This window comes from Sinocyclocheilus grahami, unplaced genomic scaffold (assembly GCF_001515645.1).
Source record: "Sinocyclocheilus grahami isolate Dianchi unplaced genomic scaffold, SAMN03320097.WGS_v1.1 scaffold293.1, whole genome shotgun sequence".
In the NCBI taxonomy this organism is placed as follows: domain Eukaryota; kingdom Metazoa; phylum Chordata; class Actinopteri; order Cypriniformes; family Cyprinidae; genus Sinocyclocheilus; species Sinocyclocheilus grahami.
The window spans coordinates 815,273-841,682 of NW_015505472.1; the positions used below are offsets into that span (position 1 = coordinate 815,273).

The following is a 26,410-nucleotide window of genomic DNA, read 5'->3' on the forward strand; positions in this document are numbered from 1 at the left end:
GATTGTTGGTACATTTTACCAGTTTTTACCATACTTTCAAAACAAAAATTAAAATAGAAAAAATATGCAATATGAAAATAATTGAAGACAAAATGTGTTTTACTGAGAAAAAAACAAGATTTGGCTTTTAAAAAGCCTTTTTCCAAAAGGTACATCTGGAAAAAGGGGGGTCGTCTTATATTCGGGCCAATACAGTAATAATTATGACAACAAAAAGCACTGACAAATAAGCCTGGTGTAAACATTAATATGAAAGTCAGTAACAAATCACACAAACTAAAGTAGATTGCAGAAATATAAAGACAAATCTGTTGCTTTACCACACTACTTTAGGTAATTCAGAGTCACTGTAATAAACACATGTAAACATGTGGACTGCACTAAACACTGTCTGTTAACTTTAGACCAGTGGTTCTCAAACTTTTTTGGTCGCGCCCCCCTTTAAACCTATAAAAAAATCTGCCCCCCACCCCCCTTTCCCGAATCCCTATTCCACCTCAGACTACCAAATGATTTCACTAAACATTATGAAAAATGTATGCTTTTTTAATAAAAAAAAAACCTACAGGGAAAAAAACACCTGCATCACTTGAAACATTGAAAAATAGCATAGAGAGAATAACTATTATTATAATTATTCTCTCTCTGTTATTTATTTATTTTTTGTGGGTTTCATGCGGTCCATGAAGGCATAGGACACACACAGGCTTTCCTCCTCACCAACGACATTAAACACCATGTCTACACCAGACGCGAGCAGCAAAATACAGTAAAACCCATTATAATCAGTGACGCTGTGTACACTGGATGCGACGCGACAAGACAAAACCCGACATTAAACTGATGCCTTGTTCTATTTATGACGTACTAACACAACGTTAAAATGATTTGCAACAGTCGCTTTGTCGCGTCCAGTGTAGAGCTGTTGCGGCACGACGCGACAACTGTAACGTCCGGTATAGACACGGTGGTAACACTTTACAATAAGGTTCATTAGTTAAACATTAGTTAATATATTAACTAACATGAACTAACCATGAGCAATACATTTGTTACTGTATTTACTAATCTACGCTAATGTTAGTTAATAAAAATACAGATGTTCATGTTAGTTCACAGTGCATTAACTAATGTTAACAATATTTTAATAATGTATTAGTAAATGTTGAAATTAACATTAACAAAGATTAATAAACGCTGTATAAGTGCAGTTCATTATTAGTTCATGTTAACTAATGTAGTTAACTAATGAACCTTATTGTAAAGTGTTACCGACACGGTGAGTGGTGAGTGAAGCCGAGAGCAAGATATGCCTCGTCATATTTTCTGCATTTAGCGTTTGAATGACCAGCACCTGCCTGGGTCTGTGCGACTTCATCTATGGCTTTTCTCTTCCCTTTCACAAACCGATCCATCTCCCATCTCCCTGTTTCTTTTCTTTTTCTGCTGATGGCCCGCGCTCGACTTGAAGCAGCGCTGCTTAGACCGATCGGTGTGTGTCATCAAAGCACTGAGAGAGCTATAAGAGAGCGCGGACGTCTCCTTATGCTTTCTCTCGCTGTACTTTGATGTCATACACTGATCGATCTTCAAGTCGAACACACCTCTTTACTCTCGCGTGTCACGTGACCGAGTGTAATCGCAGCCTCTGCGATTGAAAAATCTTGTTTTTTCATATCCCGATATTATCGCAAATGCAATTAATCGTTCAGCCCTAATGTGTTGTTATGGTTATAGTTAAGGAGTGGACTCTCATAGAATTAGAACAATTAATAAAGCTTTATACAGAAGTTATCATTGATGTCCTTAGTTTGAACAAGCCTTTAGTGAGGTTGGGAAACACTGATTTAGATAATTAATTTAGCCCTCATTTATTATCCACCACTATGGCGAATCTCTAATATCATTGCAGGTACAGTTGGTTGACAGTTCTCCTAACAGTACTGTGTTGCATGGTGAGAACTGCTCTGTTACATAACATTTATTTTTCCTCGGTAACCAAAGGGAGCCGACCAATCGACATCAAGCTCCCCCCGCCCCCCATCTTCTTTTCTCTGGCCCTCGCCACACTATGTTTGAGGATAAGCCATAAAAGTGTCAGAGATCCCAGAAATACGGCCAAATTAGCCGGACACACAGTTGTCTTGTGAGTGGACGTCGTAAAATTCGAGAGAAGTGGGCGTTTCGCATTCTTCACGCATAGAGCAGGAATCCTCCACTGGGAGCCTGGGAATTTTTTTTCTCTGAATAGGCACATTGTGGAAGAGCACAGATCGTAACATGTCATTTCTCTGTTTGCTCTTCGACGGTCTGTGCAGTGATGTTTTCTCGATGCGCTCCGCACCGGACACATCAATGCAGCAGGAAACCCTATTGAAAGGGGCCTTGACATGTTTCCTTCCTCTTGCTACGAGGCCTGGGCCGCATACAGTCAGCAGAGCTTTGTTAGCGTTGAAGGGTTGGCCCTAAGTGGGGGAATAAAACCCAGCCTGCTTTCACTTTCTGTAAGTGAGGGGGATCATGTCTCCTTTTTTTTGTTTTTTTTAAGAAGTACCCAATGCTACAGTAGATTCCTCTTTCCCACCCCCATCCCGTTCCCTTCACTCCTCCCCCACTCCCCTCTCTACACTCTCTGCAGTGGAAATGAACTCCGTACTATGGATATAAGGGTGAAGATGTGGTTTACTGCAAATTTCCAGCGCTGCTTGCAAGACAGCCTCCTGGACGGCCGCCAACATTCTGCAAGTCCTCTCTAGCCAACCAGAATTCCTGTTGGGAACCACCTGACCCTGAATTCCCAGACAAAGAAATGTTCATGCTTTCTGTTTTTTTTTTTTTTTAAGTGGTCTCCAGTGAGCCAAGAGAGGGGCTAGAAAAAAAGCGACTCACACATTGGATTTAAAGTGCCGAGTGCAGGCGTGTATGGGTAGGTCGGCTGACATGTTTGTTGTTGATAGCGCAGGGGACAGTGTGCATGTCTGAGTAGACTTGCTGGAAGAGGAATATGCTGACTTCAGGTATTTCCAGGAGACTTGTTACGGACCATCTGCACCGGGTAGCTTAAAGGAAACCCATCTCTTTAAAACCAGAGTGCCGGACCGGCTTAAAACATTGCAAGTACAAGACAAAATGGTTTGCTTAAAAGTGTTTTTTTTTTTCTAGCCTTTATGTTATCAAAGGGGGATTGCATTTGTATTTCCTGTTTTACTACCTCTGCAGGATGTTGTGCACAGGGCAAATCTTTGGCTTTGTTCACGTTTAAAAGTTTATACTTAGTTTTTAAGTGTGCCGTGATATGACAGTGTGCTTTTTGTGGTTATTTATACAGTTGGGTTGTAGAGACATTGCATGTTTTAACTCAAACTAATGCTTTCAAACTTGTTTTAAAACGAAAGTTGTGCTTTTGAGCTTGAAAACAAAGATTATATGCTTTTTTCTGTCTGTCAGATTTGGGTCAGTACCGTAAATGCATAAAACTGTTAGCTTGTGTTGAGACGGAAATGCGGTGCGTGTCTTTTTAAGGATATGCAAATATGAATGAACTGAGTGAACCAAGGAACTGCATGTGATTAGTGCACTGCCAGCACTCGCTCATACTCTGAGTCAAGGCTGCACAGACTGAAGCAAGCAGACTTTTGCACTTCAGCTTTTGACGATTCTTCCGCAATTTAAGGAAATAACAGATTTTAGACTAAAATAATTTTAAGCAGCAACAAATAAAGAGAAGGCTTTAAAAGTTTTAACATTAGGGTACTTAGACTAAGACTCATTTAGCATGCCTGACCTCTGCTGCACTACTAATTACTGAGTCTTTAATGGACCCAGCACAATCGCAAACGAAATGCATCCTCTATTCTCTAGACTCAGGAGGCTAAAAAGTGAACAGCCTTTGTTCGGTCTCTCACAAAGTCACATCAAAATAAATGCGATTGTCACACAGTGGCGATTGCCATTCAACCCCTGCCTGTTGGAATTTTAGTGTGCACTGCTGTGCTGCCGGCGTTTGAATTGATTCAAACTGTTTCTTCATATTGTTCAAAGTTTACTTTAAGGGAAGCATTATTTATTTGGAAACGCTTCCTAATGTTTTTTTTGTGTGCTGCAGACAGATTGTTTGTCAGCAGTGTTCAACAAGCTTGGGTTTTTAACATTTAAAATACATTAAAAAAACGTATATATATATATATATATATATATTCTTTAAAAAAATATATATTATTGTTTTATCCTTTTGTATGATATAATTAATGCTATATAACTTAAGGGAATAGATAACCTAAAAATGAATATCTGCTGAAAATGTACTCACCCTCAGGCCATCCAAGATGTAGAGTTTGTTTCTTCATGTGAACAGATTTGGAGAAATGTAGCATTAAATCACTTGCTCACCAAGAGATCCTCTGCAGTCAATGGGTGCCGTCAGACTGAGAGTTTAAACGGCTGATAAAATCATCACAATAATCCTCACAACGACTTGTGTTTTATAAACAAATCCATCATTAAGATATTTCAAAACCAAAACTTCAAACCTTTGCTTCTGGCTAAAATAGAATCCATAATAACGCTTCCTCCAGTGAATCCGTCTCATCTGAATCAGGAGAGGAATATACACAGATCAAGCAGTGTTTACAGGCGAAAACAGCCCAAAACGGTTCCAAAGAAAATCTCTCAGTGGATTTTGATGTGAGAGGACAACAGATGATGCACTGGAGGAAGCATTATTATTGATTATGAAATGGTATTTTGGCCAGAAGCGACAATTAAATTGTTTCAGTTAACAGTAAAACATGACAATTATAAATGTTTCTTACAAACACATAGTTTTTCACTTCACAAGATGTTAATGATGTACTGGAGTCATATGGGTTACTTGTGGATTATTATATTGTTTTATCAGCTGTTGGAATAATAACAGCTTCATTCTTACGGCACCCATTCACTGCAGAGGATCTATTGGTGAACAAGTGATATAATGCTAATTTTCTCCAAATCGGTTGTGATGAAGAAACAAACTCATCTACATCTTGGATGGCCTGAGGGTGAGTACATTTTCAGCAAATTTTCATTTTGGGGAGAACTATTCCTTTTAAATAAATACATTTACACTTATAATTTATAATAATTGTGTATATTATAATTTTTGTCTAATATTTGTAGTTAAAATAATATGAATGTATTTTTTTATAATTTTATTGAAATATTAAATATTAATTAATATTTGATTATGTTTCTTTCTGCCCCAAAGAAGCTATATTGTAACTGTGTAGCATGCGGTGTGACCCAATACTGTTTTGTTTGTAATTTTCAATCCAAACTAATGATTCCAAGACTATCGTTCTTACCACATTCATTCTTGCATGCTCAAAAAACTCCTTTGGGTTAGCCAGCTTGCTACTGTTAGCTTGTTGACATATTTAAATGATCACTATTAGCAACTATAATTTTCAGTTTATCACAGAAATCAAATAGTTAAATTTGTAAGGCATATAAGTAATGCTGTCTTTTCATGCCTATGTCATATGAACAGCAACACATTCAAAGGGCTGAACATGCAAAATAATAGGCCTACAGGCATCCACGTGCGGTAGCTGATCGTGGAATTGACTTGAATCGTCATGGTATATAAAAAATTACAATAAGGTTGGAAAAAAGAATTTGCTAGAGGAGCTTTCTTGGAAAAAAGGCTTGGTTGATCATTGTAATGTGGAGAGCAGCTTAAGGCTATGGGTGTTTCCTTTCAGATATAGGTAGTGCTCCTAAAGGCTGAGCTGCCCAATAATACAACACACTAGCTTTAACACAGAACTTAAAAAAACACTTTCTCACAAGGTTACCCTTCTTACATTTCAGGATTGGATTTATGTGCCCTGTGTATAAGAGCTTTAACTAAAAAGGTTAGTTTATCACTTAGTTCTGTAAGCTTCTGTATTATTTTATGTGGCGTTTTTTGACTTAAATGAAAGTACCTCATTATAGATAGCATTACAGTACATCCCCATTTTTAGACCCATAGTGGCTTAAAAGTAAGTTTTCTTAGTGCTGATGCTGAGATTTACATCTCATTACTTCAGTGGCTGGAGGATATTCTCTGTTAGTTAGAAATGTAAGACTTGGACTAGTTTCAGAACCGTTCTCTCAAAATACATCTCAAGGTCAGTATTTTTCATATTTTTAACTTGCTTTTTATCAAATATTTCATATTTCTTCCTCTATATATTGGACAACCATACAGAAAACTATGCCAATAATGGGGAACTTTCTAAATCTTTATAAATGTGTTGTAAATAGCAAAGCTCAAGTGATTTCAACAGTACATCTTGCTTTTTTATTTGTATTATCATATACACCCAAAACTTTATATAAACTAAGACTTAAGTCTTAGTTGTTTTTTTTTCATACTCATACACAATAACACTGGTTATTTTAAGCTCTCTGTTGTGGATGACATACTGCTGTTATATATTGTTATTCCTGAGCTGGGCCATGTGTTTGTGGCTGACAAAGACTGTAAAGTACTGTACTCCTGGAACCTTCCCCCTTTCCTTCCTTCTCGTCTCCCCCTCCCTCAATTCCAAGAGCCAGTCTCGCTACAGTGAGGCCCCTGAAGAGGGTCATTTATAGCTGGGGGGGGGGTGGGGGGGTAACTGTCCAGAAGCAAATGTGCACTTATAGCCGCAATGCTTTCCTCTCCTCCCCCAGTTTTTGGGCAGTTGGGCAGCTATTGATTTCTTCTTTTTTATATATAAGTAGCCCTTTTCCTCTTCCTGAGTCTACATTCTTCTCTCCCTGTCACTGTACAATTTGATACACTATAGTTGCCTGTAGTATTGGCTGCCTCTGTCATTATTAATGATCGGTTTTGACAGTCCTTTAGTATCTATGATAGTTTTGACAGCTTCCAAGTCAGAAGTTATTTGTGGGTTTTATATCAAAAGCAGGCATTTTTATTCTTCATCAGTCACATAGGGTGAGTTCAGCTTGTTGTGTGAAATGTAAATTGTGTACATTTCGAGTGAACAGATTCGCAAGCATGTGAGATGAAATCAGTCGTGGGTAGCTCAAGATAATATTTTCTTTAAATAAGTGTTTCAGAATTTAATTTGAATTTAATCCTATTTATATGCTTGGCTTGAAATGATTGGACTAAGATTATGTTAATGTTAACTCAAGCCACTAGTGTATGACAGAAAATCTTATATATGGTACAAGTAATTGTACATCATGGTAACAGTAGACACCGTAATGTAGTTATTTTTGATAGAAATTCAACAATGACAAAAAATGCTTTATATTGAATAACCATGATGTAATGTCTAGTATTGAATAATCTAGTGATTTAAATACTTCTGAAATGAAAAGTACTGCATTAATTAAAAAAATTCATAACAATGAAAACAGTGTTAAACTATTTGCCACATGAATATATCTAATATGGTATAAACAGTATAGCAACATCTCAATGTTATTACCATTTCATGGTATATATTCATGGTGTGTATCAACTTTTGTGACTCTGAGGTCCCCCTTTGTCACATCCAAATAATTAATAGAACTTGACTTGAAAAAAAACAATAAATATTGAACAAAGGAAAACATTTTGGGATGTAGAATTTGTTAGACATTCTTTGTAACTTTGTTGTATTCGTTGTATCTTGTAAAATAATAACTTTGGTAAAACAAAGTTTTACTTTTTAAAAGCATTTTAAATACTGCTACCACTCTAATTGCTACTACTTTGTTCAGTCCTTTAGTATCTATGATAGTTTTGACAGCTTCCAAGTCAGAAGTTATTTGTGGGTTTTATATCAAAAGCAGGCATTTTTATTCTTCATCAGTCACATAGGGTGAGTTCAGCTTGTTGTGTGAAATGTAAATTGTGTACATTTCGAGTGAACAGATTCGCAAGCATGTGAGATGAAATCAGTCGTGGGTAGCTCAAGATAATATTTTCTTTAAATAAGTGTTTCAGAATTTAATTTGAATTTAATCCTATTTATATGCTTGGCTTGAAATGATTGGACTAAGATTATGTTAATGTTAACTCAAGCCACTAGTGTATGACAGAAAATCTTATATATGGTACAAGTAATTGTACATCATGGTAACAGTAGACACCGTAATGTAGTTATTTTTGATAGAAATTCAACAATGACAAAAAATGCTTTATATTGAATAACCATGATGTAATGTCTAGTATTGAATAATCTAGTGATTTAAATACTTCTGAAATGAAAAGTACTGCATTAATTAAAAAAATTCATAACAATGAAAACAGTGTTAAACTATTTGCCACATGAATATATCTAATATGGTATAAACAGTATAGCAACATCTCAATGTTATTACCATTTCATGGTATATATTCATGGTGTGTATCAACTTTTGTGACTCTGAGGTCCCCCTTTGTCACATCCAAATAATTAATAGAACTTGACTTGAAAAAAAACAATAAATATTGAACAAAGGAAAACATTTTGGGATGTAGAATTTGTTAGACATTCTTTGTAACTTTGTTGTATTCGTTGTATCTTGTAAAATAATAACTTTGGTAAAACAAAGTTTTACTTTTTAAAAGCATTTTAAATACTGCTACCACTCTAATTGCTACTACTTTGTTATGAAAATTAGAAACTGTCAAATCTAACAAGTATCTAGTTAAGTACAGTATGGAGGCCCCCAAGGCTCTGTATTATGTCCTCTGAAGTTTTGCGGGTCTTCCTTTAGGACAGCCTAGCTGTCAGCCACCTCCTAGAACGTTTAGTTGTCTCCCTATTTTACACACTAATAAGCTGATGAGTTGAATCAGGTGTTTTAATTAAGACATCTAAAACATTCTGTTGGTGACATCAGGAATCATGGGAATAGCTTTCATTGTAATATTAATGATGCAGCTTAATATTTCCTCTATACAACATACCTCAGTTTTCCAAGTTGAATTTAGGACATTGAAGAGTGAGTACAGTGGACAGCAATTAATCCTATTAATAAATTCTGACAAACAGCTTATATCCATTGGACATAAAACTAAATATTGCGACTCAAATGCAATTTGCACCTGGAAAAATTAATTATGATAATCTTCTACACTTAAGGACCTGAATGGTACACTTGATAGCAATTTGTCCTTTGAAAACCACATTTCCAGAATTTTTAGTACAGTATTCTTCAACCTTACAAATATTGCTAAGTTATGAAACATGCTTTGCTTGTTCATTTTGAAACAACTTGGATTACGAACAGCGCTATACAAATTAAATTTAAAAAATGTATATTTTTAGACATCTTGCAGCTCCTTTGGAAGTTTACTCAGGCTTGGTTGAGAACCACTGGTATATACCATCATACTGCCCAGTACTGCAGACATAAATATATGCATATATTAGGGCTGGGCGATATATCTAAAAAATGTATCAACGATATAATGTTTCATATCGTTCGGTATCGATAATTATTGACATTTTTTATAACCTTTTTTAAAACAAAGAGCAATAGGACATTTTTTTTATTTAACCACTGTATTTTTAAATTAACCCAATTTATTGAGACAAACAACAAATATTTTTTGTTTTAACAATCAAACACAAAATTAAAATTAAACAAATAGCTCATGTCTAATGTTTTATATGCAGATTAAATAGGTTTTAAGGAAACTTTTGTCTTGTCTCCCGAGGCCACAGGAGAGCGCAATGAGCAAAATAATAGCGCATTTAAATTGTCAACTCAAGAAAATAACTGTCTATAAAAACTGTGCATTACGTCTAAATTAACTAATACAAATCTAATATAATTTCGTAAATTGCATAAACAGTTATGAACAAAACAGCATCATGTATTTATGCATTGCTTAATCCAAAGAGCCGAAGCGCCATCCACACAGATTGCATTTAAAAACATATGAGATACAGTGAAAAGGAATAAACTTCCACAAATTTGTTCTTTCTATACATCTCTTGTGTGAGACGCGAGTGCAGCAGTCATATTTGTCCATCTAAAAAATGCACTGAATATGCGTTCTGTGTGAATGGCTTGGTTTCGATTTTAAAGGGGTCATATGATGCTGCTAAAAAGAACATTATTTTGTGTATTTGGTGTAATGAAATGTGTTTATGCGGTTTAAGGTTAAAAATACACGTTATTTTCCACATACTGTACATTATTGTTTCTCCTCTATTTTTTTGTCATGTTTTGCCTTTCTGAAACGCGTCGATTTTTACAAAGCTCATCGTTCGGAAAAGCAAGGTGTGCTCTGATTGGCCATCTATCCAGTGCATTGTGATTGGCTGAATACCTCAAGCGTGTAATGGAAATGTTACGCCCCTTGCCATATTGTGATGCCCTGTCCGGCCGTAGCAACGAGACATAAACATTAAAACCCATTATAAACGAGGCATTTGTTGCATCCAGTGGGGACATAATTACGGATTATAATGACTTTTACTGTCTGTTTAAAGGCCGCGTAAACATAAAACCATGTCTGCATTTGTGATCAGAGAAATGACAAACAACAAGTCCTACTCTACACTGCTCAAAACTCGCGTTTGAATCATCAGTGGCAAATTCTTTAAATATAAAAAACGTGCTTGCACTCTGTGAGTCAGAACAGCCGGCATTGTAGTCTACTCTCCCAGGATCAGGAAACAGTCCTCCATAAAATGCGCCGGACACATCTGAATATTTGGGTTAAACTGTTCTGGAACAGTGTTGTAAATACATCTTAACCCCTGATTTCTAGTCGTGTCCTCTTTTGGAAGGCCAAACAAAGTAGTTTCGCTTTCACAACGAAACAGCGTCACACACCGCGGCCTAGAGTGAGCGGAGACCGGCTTGAGTGAGCAGAGGTGGGCGGGCTTGAGAACGGCGCGACTGGCGGATTCGACGAAGGAGCGTCCGGCGGGCTTGCGGCCACCACATGTGACGACCCTGGGCTGCATTGAGCTTCTATATTTCTCTGATATTTTGAAAGAATAATGCAGCAGCGGCGCATCTCGTGGGCTAGACTAACAAAACATTAAAATGCAACAAGGTCTCTTACATCATCATCACCGCATCTGCGCGCCCCTGATGCACACCTAACGTTCAAATGCAAATGTTTATTTTAAATTAGACTAATATTCATTCTTTATTCACAATCTCCTCATCACAGGCAGGCACAGCACTCAATTCAGCATGTGTTCGTGTTTGTGTGTGCTGTCTGCGTCACTCATAGCACGTGCCTATATCATGCGTCATATCGAAAAAATTTTCTATTATCGAAGAAGGTGTACCGTCGATAAATATCGATACCGTTTTATCGCCCAGGCCTAGCATATATGCACAAAACCGCTTGTATACACTTAAATACTCTTTCCACAGTTAACCACTGTCAAGGACAAACAGCCTGGCACATATGGCCCAGCTCATCGAAGCAGCCAGTGAAGCTATACAGATATTTATAAACTACAGTGGGGCTTCTTAATTTGAGGCCACATGTTTCTACTCCACACTTATCCTGTCTATTCATGCACACTCATGAGCTCTTGGCTCCAGAGCTTCTCTCCCCCCTCTGTGGGCTTATATGAATGTATAGTCACTATAATGGAGGGAGTGAGCTAGAAAGAGACATGGGGGGGTGGTGTTCCGGAGACGGCTCCAACCGTTTTCTCCGCACACACACACACACACACACACACACACACACACACACACAGGTGACTCTGCCAGGTTTACGTGTGTATGAGTGATATTGGAAACGGAGTTGGACCCTAGCAGCAGAGAAAGTACAGCTGTGAAAGAGATTCACGTGCGAGTGAGAGAGAATGAGAGGATGAGAGAGGTGCAGCTGTTGGGGATTTGCTGTGAGCTGCTTAAGTCATGGCTTGGCTCGTGTCCTCTGTTTTTGACCTAATAGCTTAAAGTCAGGTTGGACAAACTTGCTGAACTCTCCAGCGTGCATTCATCTCAGGCACGGGGGGAGCTCTCATTGTTACGAAGTGATCGCACACAGCTTTCACTGCATTGAAAAGAGGACTGTTTTCACAGGTTTCTGCCACTTATCACACTCAAAAGGGGGGCACTTGTGCTTTATCAAAAGGATGGGGATATTTGTGTTGGCACGTGGGATTAAAGTACTATAAACAAACTGAGCAGTCACCATTACTCAAGCACTGAACTGTGCTATTCTCAGGAAAGCCACTGCTGTTCCATGTGCTTTACCTCCTCCTCTTCCTGTCCCGCTGTTCCCTACGTTGCAGGCAGAGAAGAAGGCGAAACTGGTGTCTGTGATGAACTCAATGGAGGACCATGGCGAGGTAGAGTCGGAGCCTCAAAAAGACAGCTCCATAATCAACGCCCCACTACTCTTTCCTCCACCAACGCCGCCAATGCAGCAGCAACCACCACAGCCTCAAGCTCAACCTCAGACCAACCTCAAACCCCAGCCTTCTCCCCAACAGCAACCTCCACCATTCCAACAGCAACAGCAGCAGCAGCCTACAGATCCAGCCTCTCCAACTATTGCCACCACCCCAGAGCCCGTATCTATAGGGGACGGAGACAAGACCTCACCCAAGTCCACAGAGTCGGAGTACGAGGTACGAGTAGCTTCCTCATCATCATGGTGGTTTGGGGTTGATTGTTTTGAAATATCGTATACAATGCTGTAGATATTTTGTGATTTGGGTGGTTCGTTCTGCAGTTGTAGCGTATTTGGTTAGCCAGATAAGTTCTGGAATAAATGTGGGATTTTCTGTTGTTCAAAGACTGCTTAAAGTTTATTTTGTTTCGTTATCAAAGCAAAATAACTGACTTTGACACTTGCTTGCTGATAGGCCAATTATTCTCAGAGAAATCCCAGGATTATGCCACGTTATCCTGGAATTTATCTGGCTAACCAGATTTGAAATCTAGGTTTAAACAATGGGGTCTGTCTTCTGCTAGAAAGTTTGTTTCATATGACTTTTGGGAGTAATTTGAAACTATTGTAGTACAGCTCTTTGCCTTAAGGTGCGGTCACATTAACAAAGTTTCTGCATAATTTTGTTTGCAAAAAAGGTCCACTGTCTATTGTCAGTAGTGTAGAGATGAAGCACCTCTCACATAGAAGACACTTTCAAACCAAGCAGCTTTCTTTTGGTCATCTTGGCGAATCCACGTCACCAACTCGAACTTGTTGCAAAATTTGTGTAGGAAAACCTTTCACCCTTACATCTTACAAAAATTCTACAAACAACGGTAAATGTGGCATCATCTTTAGACTTAAAAGTTCAAAACCATCTTGTGAGGGTGGTTACACCAGAACAGCAGTTTACTACAACAACTGCGGTTCAACTGTCAGGATTAAAGGTTGCCCATTTATACCAATCACCATAGAGCAAAAGACACAGGTTATGTTATGAACAGTACAGATTTTATTGTATTTATGTAATGTGATTGAAATCATCCATCCTTTGTTTGTATATTGCAGGATGGCCGAGGTTTCGGCATTGGTGAGCTAGTCTGGGGAAAGTTACGAGGATTCTCCTGGTGGCCTGGCCGGATTGTGTCCTGGTTAATAACTGGACGCAGCCGGGCGGCTGAAGGAACTAGATGGGTCATGTGGTTCGGTGACTGCAAGTTTTCTGTGGTAAGTTTGTATTCAGTCTTGTAGCAGAAGGTGTAAAACAAATGAATTCTTAAGGGAATTATTTTAATGCTTAGGAAACAATGCACGTTAAAGCGATAGTTCACACAAAAATGAAAATTCTGTCATCATTTACTCACCCTCAGGTTGTTCCAAACCTGTATGTGTTGCTTTCATCTCCTGAATGCAAAAGAAGATATTTTGAAGAATATTAGTAACCAAATAGTTGCTGGTAGCCATTGACTTCCATACTGTTTTTTTCCTACTATGAAAAATGCTATGGAAGTCAATAGCTACCAGCAGCCATTTTTGGGGTGAACTATCCCTTTAAGATTTTGTCACAGAATGTGTGCCATAATGTTGACAGTGAGGGACAAATCAAAATAGTTTTGTTCAATACTCAACATTATGCTACCGCTGCTGTTGATAAGAGGTTGCATTGTAACCTGGAACATCCCTTTAAATGTTTCGTTTCATTTTTTTCCTGGTAGGTCTGTGTTGAGAAATTGTTGCCTTTAAGTTCCTTCCACAAAGCCTTTCACCAGCCAACCTACAATAAACAACCAATGTACAAGAAAGCCATTTTTGAGGTGCTACAGGTAGGAATTTGTTTGTGGTACAGATCGAGGATTAAACAAATCTAGTTTTCTCTAGTTTATTGTTATATTCCATATTAATATCTCAGACCAGCAAAAATCTCTCTAAAGAAAATGTTTAAATGCCGTGCTTTGCAGGTAGCCGGCACTAGATCAGGCAAAAACTTCCTTGTGTGTACGGTGAGTGACGACACTGACACTTCTAAGTTAGTAGACACGCAAATCAAAAAGATGATTGAATGGGCCATGAAAGGATTTCAACCCATAGGACCTAAAGGTCTAGAGCCGCCTGAAGGTAAGACTGCTATTGTTTCATATTGATATACATATATCTGCTTGCTTGTCTAAGAAAAATGTCAAGCTTGTTGAAAGGGATAGTTCACCAAGAAATTACAATTTTGTCATTTACTCAACTTTACATGCTGCTATTTTTTCAGTTGAACACAGATACTAAAAGCCGGGCTCAGACTACAGGATGCAGATTATGAAATCTGGTTGCAGCACACACACAAGGAGATTCTTTGCAGATTTTCTTCCCTCAAACCTTAATCACGCACAAGATATGAAATTCGTGGCGCATCGCACACTACAAGATTTTATAAAGATTTTCATGCCCGAGGGAGCGTCTCACATGATTTTACGCAGCAGATCGTCATCGATGTTTCAGCAATGTTTACATATGTTAGCTAGCGTGCTAGCAGCTTTTACACTCTTTGTTAAAATGTTAAACGTTTTTTGATACATTATACAGACAGTCGCGTTACTGCAAAACTTCCACAAGCAGTTTCTCCATCTCCTCCATCCAATGGACCCGTACAGCAGCTTGTTTTGCAGTCGCGTATTGGCTATTGGGAAAGTACTGACGTAATCATAGCCATCATCATCCCGATTTAAAATCCTAAATATCAAACATGTTTGATATTAATCAGGGAGGCACCGATTTGTGTGAGAGCATATCGGGAGGTGCAAGATTCGATCTGCAAACGCCTCGCATTACGAGATAATCCGTGCCAAACATCGGAACCGATCGAGATCCTCGAAAATATTTTTTTCTCCGATTCTCGGGAGGAGAAAATCTGGGATATATCGGCCTAAATCTCCTGTAGTTTGAGCCCGGCTTTAGTTTCTTTTTCAGTGGAACACAAACCTATGTATTTTCATGCAACTCTGTTGCAGTGACAGTCTATAATGACTGAATTTGTTAAGCTCCAAAAATGGCAAATAACGCAATAAAAGTGGTCTGTATGATTCATGTGATATATGCCAAATCTTCTGAATTCACAATATAGCTTTGTGTGAGAATCATAATAAAATTGAAGCCTCTATAACTTCCCCTGTGACCGAATCACTGATTCAGGTGAGTTGAACTTGAGAACTGGATCAGTGAATGAATCGTTCATTTTAGTTCTAGTTCTTTTCAAAGAACCACTTTATTGGACTCGAAAATCGAACTGATTTGTTCACATGACTCAACAATCAGGTCTCACTGATTCTCGTGTCGACAGCTCACTGGAGGGGAGGTTTTCATTGATTAATGAATTCAATTTCTGTCTGGTTTTCCCGCAAAGCTCATATGGTTTCAGAACATTTTGAATATAGCGAACGATTCATATGGACCATGTTTATTAACAATTTTTTGTGTGTGTTGCTGGCATTCATGGTTACTATGAACTGTCATGCAATGACAAATACAGATACAGGAAAAGACACGCATGCAGATTCTTCAAAATATGACGTTTTGTTAATCACTTTTCGTTTTTGGCTGAAATTGTTCCATGTTGTTCAGGTTTCTCCATGCTATGATAGTTTTAGTTGATGCTGACTCTAAGGGAAAGGTTACTTTTTTTTTTGTTAACCAGATATGTGCAATCTGGTGAGATTTCTGATGGTCACAGTTCCTTGTCTCAGAGATTTTTGAGAATTGTGGCTTATGAGTACAGATGTAGATGCTTACTAGATGTTTATCCACTAAGCCTATACACATGCCAGCCCACCAGGAATTAAGCTCTGTTACTGGTTAAATCAAAACAATCCTGACTGCCAAACGTTTACATAGACACACCACATAATCCATTGACGAATAGCTAAAAGTACCATTGTGCCTTTTTCAGCAGAGATTATCCCCTACAAGGAAGTGTATCCAGAGATGTGGGTGGAACCAGAGGCGGCGGCCTACACGCCCCCACCAGCAAAAAAGCCCCGCAAGAGCACAGCCACAGAGAAACCCAAGGTCAAAGACATCATCGACGAGCGGACTCGAGGTGAGCGGATACTCTCACTGAACCAGGTCAGCGAGTTCAAAGAGTTCTCGCTCGTAAACACACACCCACACATGCTAAATCAGGATTAGCGCTCTCATCTACTCAGATAGCAGAGTAAACACAGGAGGGTGTGTCTGGATCTATGACAGGGGTCTCGTCTAATCCTGCAAGTTTAAAGAGACACGTTTTGTATTGAATTTTGGCACATGTTCTAACGTAACTTTAAAATGGCACTTTCATCTACATATTGTCCATTTGTTGTTTTTATAATACATGCTAAAGATTTAAAAATTACTTCCCATGTTTTACGGCAGGAAAACCTAACAATAGTAATAAAGAGACGAGCTGTTAAATCAGCAGGAAGCTTTATTAAACAATCAAACAGAGGAGCAGACTTTGTGGGTTACATGTAGAGCCAAGAGCTTCAGTCCACTTGCAACAGTTTGGTAGTTACAAATGGCTTTAATTTTCACCTTAGTTATCAGACCTGCTTAATATTTAATAAAAAAATTTTTTTTTAAATTTGAACTAAAAAGTGGTGCAATAATAATCTATACTTCACTACTGTATACAGTTTGTACTGTTCAAAAACAGTAATAATGTGAAACATTATTACAATTTAAAAAAATAACTTTCTATTTTAATATATTTTAAAATGCAGTTTATTCCAATGATTGTAAAGCTGAATTTTCAGCAGGCGTCACTCTTACATTCTTCAGTGTCATTCTAATATGCATTTTGGTGCTGAAGAAACATTTCTTATTATTATCAATGTTGAAAACAGTTGCATAATATTTTTTGTGTGGAAACCTTTTCTGGATTCTTTGATAAATGGAAAGTTCAAGAGAACAACATTTTTTAAAATAGAAATCTTTTCTAACATTATAAACATCTTTACTGTAACTTTTAAAAGTATACATTTCTTTAAAAAAAATTCCTCATGACCCCAAACTGGTGTGTATTCAGTAGTGTAATATATATACAGTATATATATATATATATATATATATATATATATGCAAAGAAGAGTGGGCCAAAATTCCTCCACAGCGATGTGAAAGACTCATTGCCAGTTATCGCAAACACTTGATTGCAGTTGTTGCTGCAAAGCGTGGCACAACCAGTTATTAGATTTAGGGGGCAATTACTTTTTCACGTAGGGCCAGGCAGCTTTGGACAGCTTATTTCCCTTAATAAAATAAATAATCATTTAAAAACTGCATTTTGTATTTACTTGCATTATCTTTGTGTAACATTAAAATTTGTTTGATGATCTGAATCTTTTAAGTGTGACAAATATGCAAAAAAAAAAAAAAACAGGAAGGGGGCCAACACTTTTTCACACCACTGTATATGTGTGTGTGTGTGTGTGTAATAAATAGTTCAGTAGTATGTAATATTTTCACCACAGCACTGTTGCTGCTTTGGTACAATGAGTATTGCAAAAGGCATTATACAAACTGAAATTTAAAATTTAGATAAATTTAATTGAACTTAATGCTTTATTATACCTTTAAAATATCCAGAAAATGACAAAGACATAGGCCAAGCAAATGTAGTAATTGCTGTTTGGGTGACACTTTTGAACTAATATCAACTAGTTTGATGAACTAGTAGGTCTTGAGATGAACAAATGTCAATGTGGCGACTGGAATAATTGACTCAGAACCTTGCATTAATTTTTAATTCAGTTCAGCACTCGAGATTTTCAATTATTCAGCTGTCTATCATCAATTATTTCTGGCATTTAATATATTTAACATGTAGTACCACTACAATTAGCAGCATTATTTTAGTTCATAAAATTTATGGCATGCTATTAAATTAATGTTTTGAATATTAAATAATTTAATTGTCAAAGTGATGTAAATGTAAACCACTGGAATTTCCATTCAACAAGATGTCAAGTTAAAAATGGGCCAAATGTCTGAAACACTGGGAGGATGTCCAGTTTTTTTATGTGTTTATTGTCTTTTGTTTTTCAGAGAGACTTGTATACGAAGTTCGTCAAAAATGTAGAAACATTGAAGGTATGTGTTACACATACAGATTGAGATGTGTTTCATAACTGGCTGTCTGTCAGTGTTAGAGCCTCTGCTAAACTCTCTCTCACTTTGAACACTTCCAGACATCTGCATCTCCTGTGGCAGCCTTAATGTTTCCCTGGAGCACCCACTCTTCATTGGAGGAATGTGCCAAAGCTGTAAGGTAAAAGCCAGGAAATTCCTGCTTCCTACTTCCTTGAGGGCTGCTTTGCTTGCCTGCTTGTAATTTTATCATGTCCATTTACACTACCGGCAGATGCTTTTTTTCTCTCCGTGCCTTCTAAAAAAACAAATGTTACATACTGTATGCTGTACATGATCATTTGCAAGGCGAAACATAAAAAAAACAAAATCAAGTACAAAGACAAATTGTGTCATCAAACTAGGTATAAAGCAGTCACATAAATAGTATTTGTTAGTTAATGCAGCTTGTTTGTTACAGTGGAGTAAAAGACGTTGGCTGTAAGTTATGCTAAAGTTAGAGTATGATCATTTTAATCCCCTTTATCAAAATATATTCTACTTCTGTTTTGCTGTCAAGATTAATTCAAGCAATTTTCTTAAAATAAATAGTTTTACTGGAACTCATTGCGTTAAGTAGGGATGCACAATATATTGGAAGCATATCAGATATCAAGTGATATTAGTGGTTTTTTCGTTAGTATTTTTATTTATTTATTTTGATAGTTTATCATATATTGTGTGCTTAATTGTGGACACTTGTCCGTGCCTATTTTTTATTTAAATTTGATTTCTTTATTTAGATTTACTTTTGCCATCATGTACTGTAAGTACTAGACTTTTTTCATTAACAGAATCAAAATAAATAGTTTCATTTCTCATTCTGTACATTATAATGTTGTGATTCCTAAATTGATATTTGACAAAAGTATGTATTTGTTTTATGTATTTAGAGAATAGCTTTTTTAATATCAAGCATTTAACAGTTATTAGACATCATTATTGTAACGTGTTGTGCTATTTAAAGCACGCAATGAAGGAGTTTTATCCAAAAACAGTCTTTTAATTATAAATACACACAGGGAGAATCGCAGGAGCAAACGTAGCACACACAATGGCAAAGCAAATAACCGACCATGACTGAACAGAACAGGGAGTGTAAATAAGGAGACTAAAGAATGAGTAACAGCTGCGAATCGTAAGAAACCATAGAAACAAATCAGGACTAATAGGAAACTAGGGCAACAGAACTAAACAGGGAAGGTGAACAGACACACATACCATGTAGTTTTCGAATAAGCCTGAAGGACTTGATTAGTTGGATCAGGTGGGTTTAAATTGGGTTGAATCGAAACTCTGCAGGGCTCCGGCCCTCCAGGAATTGAGTTTGACACCCCTGATCTATAGCATTAAATTATGAAATTAAATTAGATTAAATATTTTTATGGATTGACCTTGCCCTACTAGCTAGTGTGTATATTGTATACATTTCTGTTTTAAATAAATGAAGTGCAATCAAAAATAAATGATAAATTCCCACAAAACTTTCTCCTCTGTTCTTGAACAGTTTTGTAATGGCAAATGTTTTTCGTTTGTCAACCACATATGCCCAGTTTTGTTCCTCGATACAAAACAAATTAATTAATTTGATGTGTTTGTCCTTTTATAGAACTGCTTCCTTGAATGTGCGTATCAATACGATGATGATGGCTACCAGTCCTATTGTACGATCTGCTGTGGAGGGAGGGAAGTGCTCATGTGCGGAAACAGTAACTGTTGCAGGTAAGACAGACTGTTGGCAGTGAGTTATGATGTAATATTTCCATTTTCTACTTCAGTCCTGCATTGATTCCTCCATTATATCTTCGGTGTCCTGCAGGTGTTTCTGTGTGGAATGTGTGGATCTGTTGGTGGGCCCCGGCGCGGCGCAGGCAGCTATTAAAGAAGACCCGTGGAACTGCTATATGTGTGGAACAAAGCATCAGTACGGTCTGCTGGAGCGCCGGATGGATTGGCCTTGTAGACTGCAGCGCTTCTTTGGCAACAATCATGACCAGGACTTTGTAAGTAGCTTCAAAGTCCCTTTAAGGCAAGTCATTTTACTCGGTGGCCATCTTTGAAACGCCTCTCGGGTAACTATTTCAGTCATGCAAGTGCAGCTTCTATCTCTTTGAATGGGTAAACATCAAATTCTCCAAAACTGTTCGCCATGCTTGCGATTAAATTTCATATTTTAAATCAACAATGAAATCTGACAACAACCGTCTCATAAATGTTGTTTCTTGTGCTCAAATAGCAGACAAAAAAAGTTATTTTCCAATCTCACACTTGATTTTAGTCTGTGTATGACTAAGATAGAAGTCTCTGCATTTATTTGATCAAAGAGAGTTAAAACAATAATTAGGCCTGGGCGATAAAACGGTATCGATATTTATTGACGGTACACCTTCTTCGATAACGATATAAAAAAAATTCGATATAGTGCACGATATAGGCACGTGCTATGAGTGACGCAGACAGCTCACTCAAACACAAACATGAATGCTGTGCCTGCCTGTGACGAGGAGATTGTGAATAAAAAAATGAATATTAGTCGAATTTAAAATAAATATTTGCATTTGAATGCAAAAATGGTACAATCGAATGTTAGGAGTGCATCTGGGAGCGTCATCAGTGGAGCACGAGATGTGGTGATGATGATGTAAGTGACGTTGTAGTTTAATGTTTTGTTAGTCTAGCCCACGAGAAGCGCAGTTGCTGCGTTATTCATTCAAAATATTAGAGATATATATATAGTAGCTCAATGCGTAGAAGATCTTTGTTAGGTTAAAACCAAAACCAAGCCATTCACACAGAACGCAAATTCAGCACATTTTTTAGACGGACAAATATGACTGCTGCACTCGCGTCTCAGAGAAGAGATGTATAGAAAGCCATGCAAAGTTAAAACAGTTTAAACTTTTTGAAAACGCGTCACGAATCTGTGGAGGTTTATTCCTTTTCACTGCATCTCATATGTTTTTAAAGGCAATCTGTGTGATAGGCGATTCGGCTCTTTGTATTAAAGGGTTAGTTCACCCAAAAATGAAAATTAGCCCACAAATTACTCACCCTCAAGTCATCCTAGGTGTATATGACTTTCTTCTTTCAGACGAATCCAGTCGGAGGTATATTAAAAATTGTCTTTGATCTTTCAAGCTGTTTCATGGCACTCAGCGGGTGTTTTATGCATCAGTCCAAAAGCAGTTAAATAAAAAGCGCCCATCCATAAAAAAAAGTGTCTCAAACGGCTTCGGGGGGTGAACAAAGGCCTTCTGTAGCGGATCAATGCGTTTTTGTAAGAAAAATATCCATATTCAAAACGTAATAATCACTTTAACCTAGCTTGTGCTCACTGTTGTACACTGGAAGCAGTTCCGGGAGCATGACGTATGAGGTCAGTGCTGCGCATGCGCCGGTGAGTCTCATGAAAACCAACGTTTGTTAACAGGAGCAAAGGAAGCAAAGTTTCCTTACTTTAGCAAAGGAAAACCATTCTCCTCTTGGCTTATATCGAAATCCACCGACATTCTTCTTTACAAGTCCTCGTTTTGTACTTCTAATTAGTGACCGTTGTTTTGTTTTTAACTCTGCCCTGCGCTTCCGCGTGCATCACTTCTGAGCGGCGCATGCGCAAAGCCGACCTCCATACGTCATCCGCCCGGAACTGCTTCCAGTGTACAACAGTGAGCGCAAGCTACATTAAAGTGATTTTTACGTTTTGAATATGGATATTTTTCGTACAAAAATGCATCGATTCGCTACAGAAGGCCTTTGTTCACCCCCCGGCGCCGTGTGAGACACGCCCATCATTTTAATTAAGTGCTTTTGGACTGATGCATGCAGCACCCGCTGAGTGGCATTAAACAGCTTGAAAGATCAAAGACAATTTTTAATATAACTCTGACCGGATTCGTCTGAAAGAAGAAAGTCATATACACCTAGGATGATTTCAGGGTGAGTAATTTATGGGCTAATTTTCATTTTTGGGTGAACAAACCCTTTAAGCAATGCATAAATATGTGACGCTGTTTTGTTCATAATTGTTTATGCAATTTACGAAATTATATTTGATTTATATGAGTTCATTTACATGTAATGCACGTTTTTTTAATAGATGTTTTTTATAAATTGCGTTGCAATTTAATGTGCTGCATTATTTTGCTCATTGCGCCCTCCTGTGGCCTGGGGAAACAAGCCAAAAGTTTAACCTATTTAATCTGCATATAAAACATTAGAAAAATACAGTGGTTGAATGTAAAAATTTTTTTCTATTGCTCTTTGTTTTAAAAAAGGTTATAAAAATGTCAATAATTATCGATACCGAACGATATGAAACATTATATCGTTGATACATTTTTTAGCTATATCGCCCAGCCCTAGCAATAATATTGTGAAATTTTTCAGTTTTTATATTTTCAAATGTAATTTATTCCTGTGAAGGCAAATCTGAATTGTCAACAGTCATTACTCCAGTCTTCAGTGTCACGTGACCCTTCAGAAACCATTCTTAAATGGTGATTTGGTGTTCAAGAAACATTTATTATTATTATCAGTGTTGAAAACAGTCGTTATTAGAAATCTTTTGTAACATTATAGATGCCTTTTACTGTTACTTTTGATAAATTTAATGCATTCTTGCTGAATAGAAGTATTTATTTAACAAATCAGTAGTGTAAATTACATTTTTACCACTTAAGTACACTAGTCTAAAGTAGCCTACACTTTTCAGATCTTCTCTTCCTTCCTATGAGATGTTCTGAAGCTTGTCTGAGTGAACAACAGTCAGGATTCTCACAGAAACTCTGGCAATATCAGGCCATTTTCAGTTTGTGATTGCCAGGCCTGGAAAAGTCATGGAAATATCTGTAGTGAATATAGATTTTTCTATTCATATTCAGCTCTAGAAATGACATTGGCAGTAAATGACTCTTTTAGAGTTCAGTCACAGAAAAATCATGGAAATGTGTTGATGAAAAGGTGTGGAAACCAAGGAATCACATTGGGAAATCATTTTGAAGCACCGCAATATGTCTAAAGATTACAAACCCAAAGAAAGGTGTATTTTGTTTTCTTATTTACGTTTCACAGCCATAAATACTGCATTGTTTGAGCAGCTGTGACCATTTTAGTCAAAACTGGTGTGGTTTAAACGTGAATGGTTTGAGAGTTGTATTATGTAATTATATGACTCCCAAACCATTTGCTTTCCAGACCATGTGAAAGAGCAGCTTGGCTAACGGCCAGTGTGCTGAAGAGCAGCCAGAGAGTGTTACAGTCACAGTGCTTTGTGCGTTGAGTACACATCTTAACATCATAGAGTTTTAGCTTACACACTGCACTCTTTAAATGGATTACAGTACAGGTTAGTGAGCGTTTGCTATTGTTAGCGTTATTGAATACTAAGACGTTTAACAAAGACCACAGATAAGCAGCCACACTTAATCACGAGAAAATGGTTAATGAAACTGGCCGGTGATACTACGTTTATTGTACAGGCGCTCAACAATAACCCCTTGTTACTGGACTGGTTTAACGTAAAGGCCTCTTTGTTAGTTTCAGACAGTATGTACAGACAGGTGCTCTTTCATTACCAGAGCAGTGTGCTTTAAAGGCCTCTCTCTCTCTGTCTGTCTTGTCCGTCTCTCGTCCACCCCCCTTCTTCACTCTGTCTACTTTCTTCTCTTTCAGGCACCACCAAAGCTCTACCCTCCGGTTTTGGCAGAGGAGAGAAAACCCATTCGCGTCCTGTCACTTTTTGATGGGATCGCAACAGGTTAGTGAAGAATGTCCGCCCTTCCTTTCATCCTCTCAGCAGAAAATAGTGCTGATCACATTACACTCATCCTGGCTTTTAAAGTGCACTTAGCTTAACTGTTATACTGGCCGCCCGTCAATACTGCTGTACTGCTCACGTTCTAATGTGTGATTTTACTATTAGGATTAACTGCAATCGCAGTTTCGACCCTCTAGAATGGTCCACGTTTGCCATTAAAGCCTAATTGTTATGTGGCGTATGCATATTTGCCGGACAAGAGTGATTTAGCTGGTTATTAAATACTCTGTGAAACTTTCACTATAATATAATTTTAAATCCATCAAGAAACTAGCTGCCAAGTTGCGGTCACATTTGAAATCCAGTCATTTGAATTTACACTCCTCGTTTTGTACTTCTAATTAGTGACCGTTGTTTTGTTTTTAACTCTGCCCTGCGCTTCCGCGTGCATCACTTCTGAGCGGCGCATGCGCAAAGCCGACCTCCATACGTCATCCGCCCGGAACTGCTTCCAGTGTACAACAGTGAGCGCAAGCTACATTAAAGTGATTTTTACGTTTTGAATATGGATATTTTTCGTCCAAAAATCGTACAAAAATGCATCGATTCGCTACAGAAGGCCTTTGTTCACCCCCCGGCGCCGTGTGAGACACGCCCATCATTTTAATTAAGTGCTTTTGGACTGATGCATGCAGCACCCGCTGAGTGGCATTAAACAGCTTGAAAGATCAAAGACAATTTTTAATATAACTCTGACCGGATTCGTCTGAAAGAAGAAAGTCATATACACCTAGGATGATTTCAGGGTGAGTAATTTATGGGCTAATTTTCATTTTTGGGTGAACAAACCCTTTAAGCAATGCATAAATATGTGACGCTGTTTTGTTCATAATTGTTTATGCAATTTACGAAATTATATTTGATTTATATGAGTTCATTTACATGTAATGCACGTTTTTTTAATAGATGTTTTTTATAAATTGCGTTGCAATTTAATGTGCTGCATTATTTTGCTCATTGCGCCCTCCTGTGGCCTGGGGAAACAAGCCAAAAGTTTAACCTATTTAATCTGCATATAAAACATTAGAAAAATACAGTGGTTGAATGTAAACATTTTTTTCTATTGCTCTTTGTTTTAAAAAAGGTTATAAAAATGTCAATAATTATCGATACCGAACGATATGAAACATTATATCGTTGATACATTTTTTAGCTATATCGCCCAGCCCTAGCAATAATATTGTGAAATTTTTCAGTTTTTATATTTTCAAATGTAATTTATTCCTGTGAAGGCAAATCTGAATTGTCAACAGTCATTACTCCAGTCTTCAGTGTCACGTGACCCTTCAGAAACCATTCTTAAATGGTGATTTGGTGTTCAAGAAACATTTATTATTATTATCAGTGTTGAAAACAGTCGTTATTAGAAATCTTTTGTAACATTATAGATGCCTTTTACTGTTACTTTTGATAAATTTAATGCATTCTTGCTGAATAGAAGTATTTATTTAACAAATCAGTAGTGTAAATTACATTTTTACCACTTAAGTACACTAGTCTAAAGTAGCCTACACTTTTCAGATCTTCTCTTCCTTCCTATGAGATGTTCTGAAGCTTGTCTGAGTGAACAACAGTCAGGATTCTCACAGAAACTCTGGCAATATCAGGCCATTTTCAGTTTGTGATTGCCAGGCCTGGAAAAGTCATGGAAATATCTGTAGTGAATATAGATTTTTCTATTCATATTCAGCTCTAGAAATGACATTGGCAGTAAATGACTCTTTTAGAGTTCAGTCACAGAAAAATCATGGAAATGTGTTGATGAAAAGGTGTGGAAACCAAGGAATCACATTGGGAAATCATTTTGAAGCACCGCAATATGTCTAAAGATTACAAACCCAAAGAAAGGTGTATTTTGTTTTCTTATTTACGTTTCACAGCCATAAATACTGCATTGTTTGAGCAGCTGTGACCATTTTAGTCAAAACTGGTGTGGTTTAAACGTGAATGGTTTGAGAGTTTTATTATGTAATTATATGACTCCCAAACCATTTGCTTTCCAGACCATGTGAAAGAGCAGCTTGGCTAACGGCCAGTGTGCTGAAGAGCAGCCAGAGAGTGTTACAGTCACAGTG

At 37.5% G+C, this 26,410-nt stretch overlaps 1 protein-coding gene across 10 annotated transcripts in view; it reads left to right on the top strand.

Moving 5' to 3' along the window:
* The window catches only part of LOC107600869 (DNA (cytosine-5)-methyltransferase 3A-like), a 70,313-nt gene that overhangs the window by 35,849 nt on the left and 8,054 nt on the right, over nucleotides 1–26,410 (top strand). For 5 of the 10 annotated variants that reach the window (XM_016292842.1, XM_016292841.1, XM_016292844.1 and 2 more), the window contains exons 7-16: nucleotides 12,216–12,569; nucleotides 13,442–13,600; nucleotides 14,089–14,196; nucleotides 14,332–14,488; nucleotides 16,305–16,454; nucleotides 18,440–18,484; nucleotides 18,583–18,662; nucleotides 20,130–20,242; nucleotides 20,340–20,523; nucleotides 24,191–24,275. In XM_016292842.1, the coding sequence (XP_016148328.1) occupies nucleotides 12,216–12,569; nucleotides 13,442–13,600; nucleotides 14,089–14,196; nucleotides 14,332–14,488; nucleotides 16,305–16,454; nucleotides 18,440–18,484; nucleotides 18,583–18,662; nucleotides 20,130–20,242; nucleotides 20,340–20,523; nucleotides 24,191–24,275 (1,435 nt within the window). The remainder of the gene's footprint in view (nucleotides 1–12,215; nucleotides 12,570–13,441; nucleotides 13,601–14,088; nucleotides 14,197–14,331; nucleotides 14,489–16,304; nucleotides 16,455–18,439; nucleotides 18,485–18,582; nucleotides 18,663–20,129; nucleotides 20,243–20,339; nucleotides 20,524–24,190; nucleotides 24,276–26,410) is intronic. The other 5 variants (XM_016292843.1, XM_016292848.1, XM_016292845.1 and 2 more) reach the window with 3 other exon arrangements.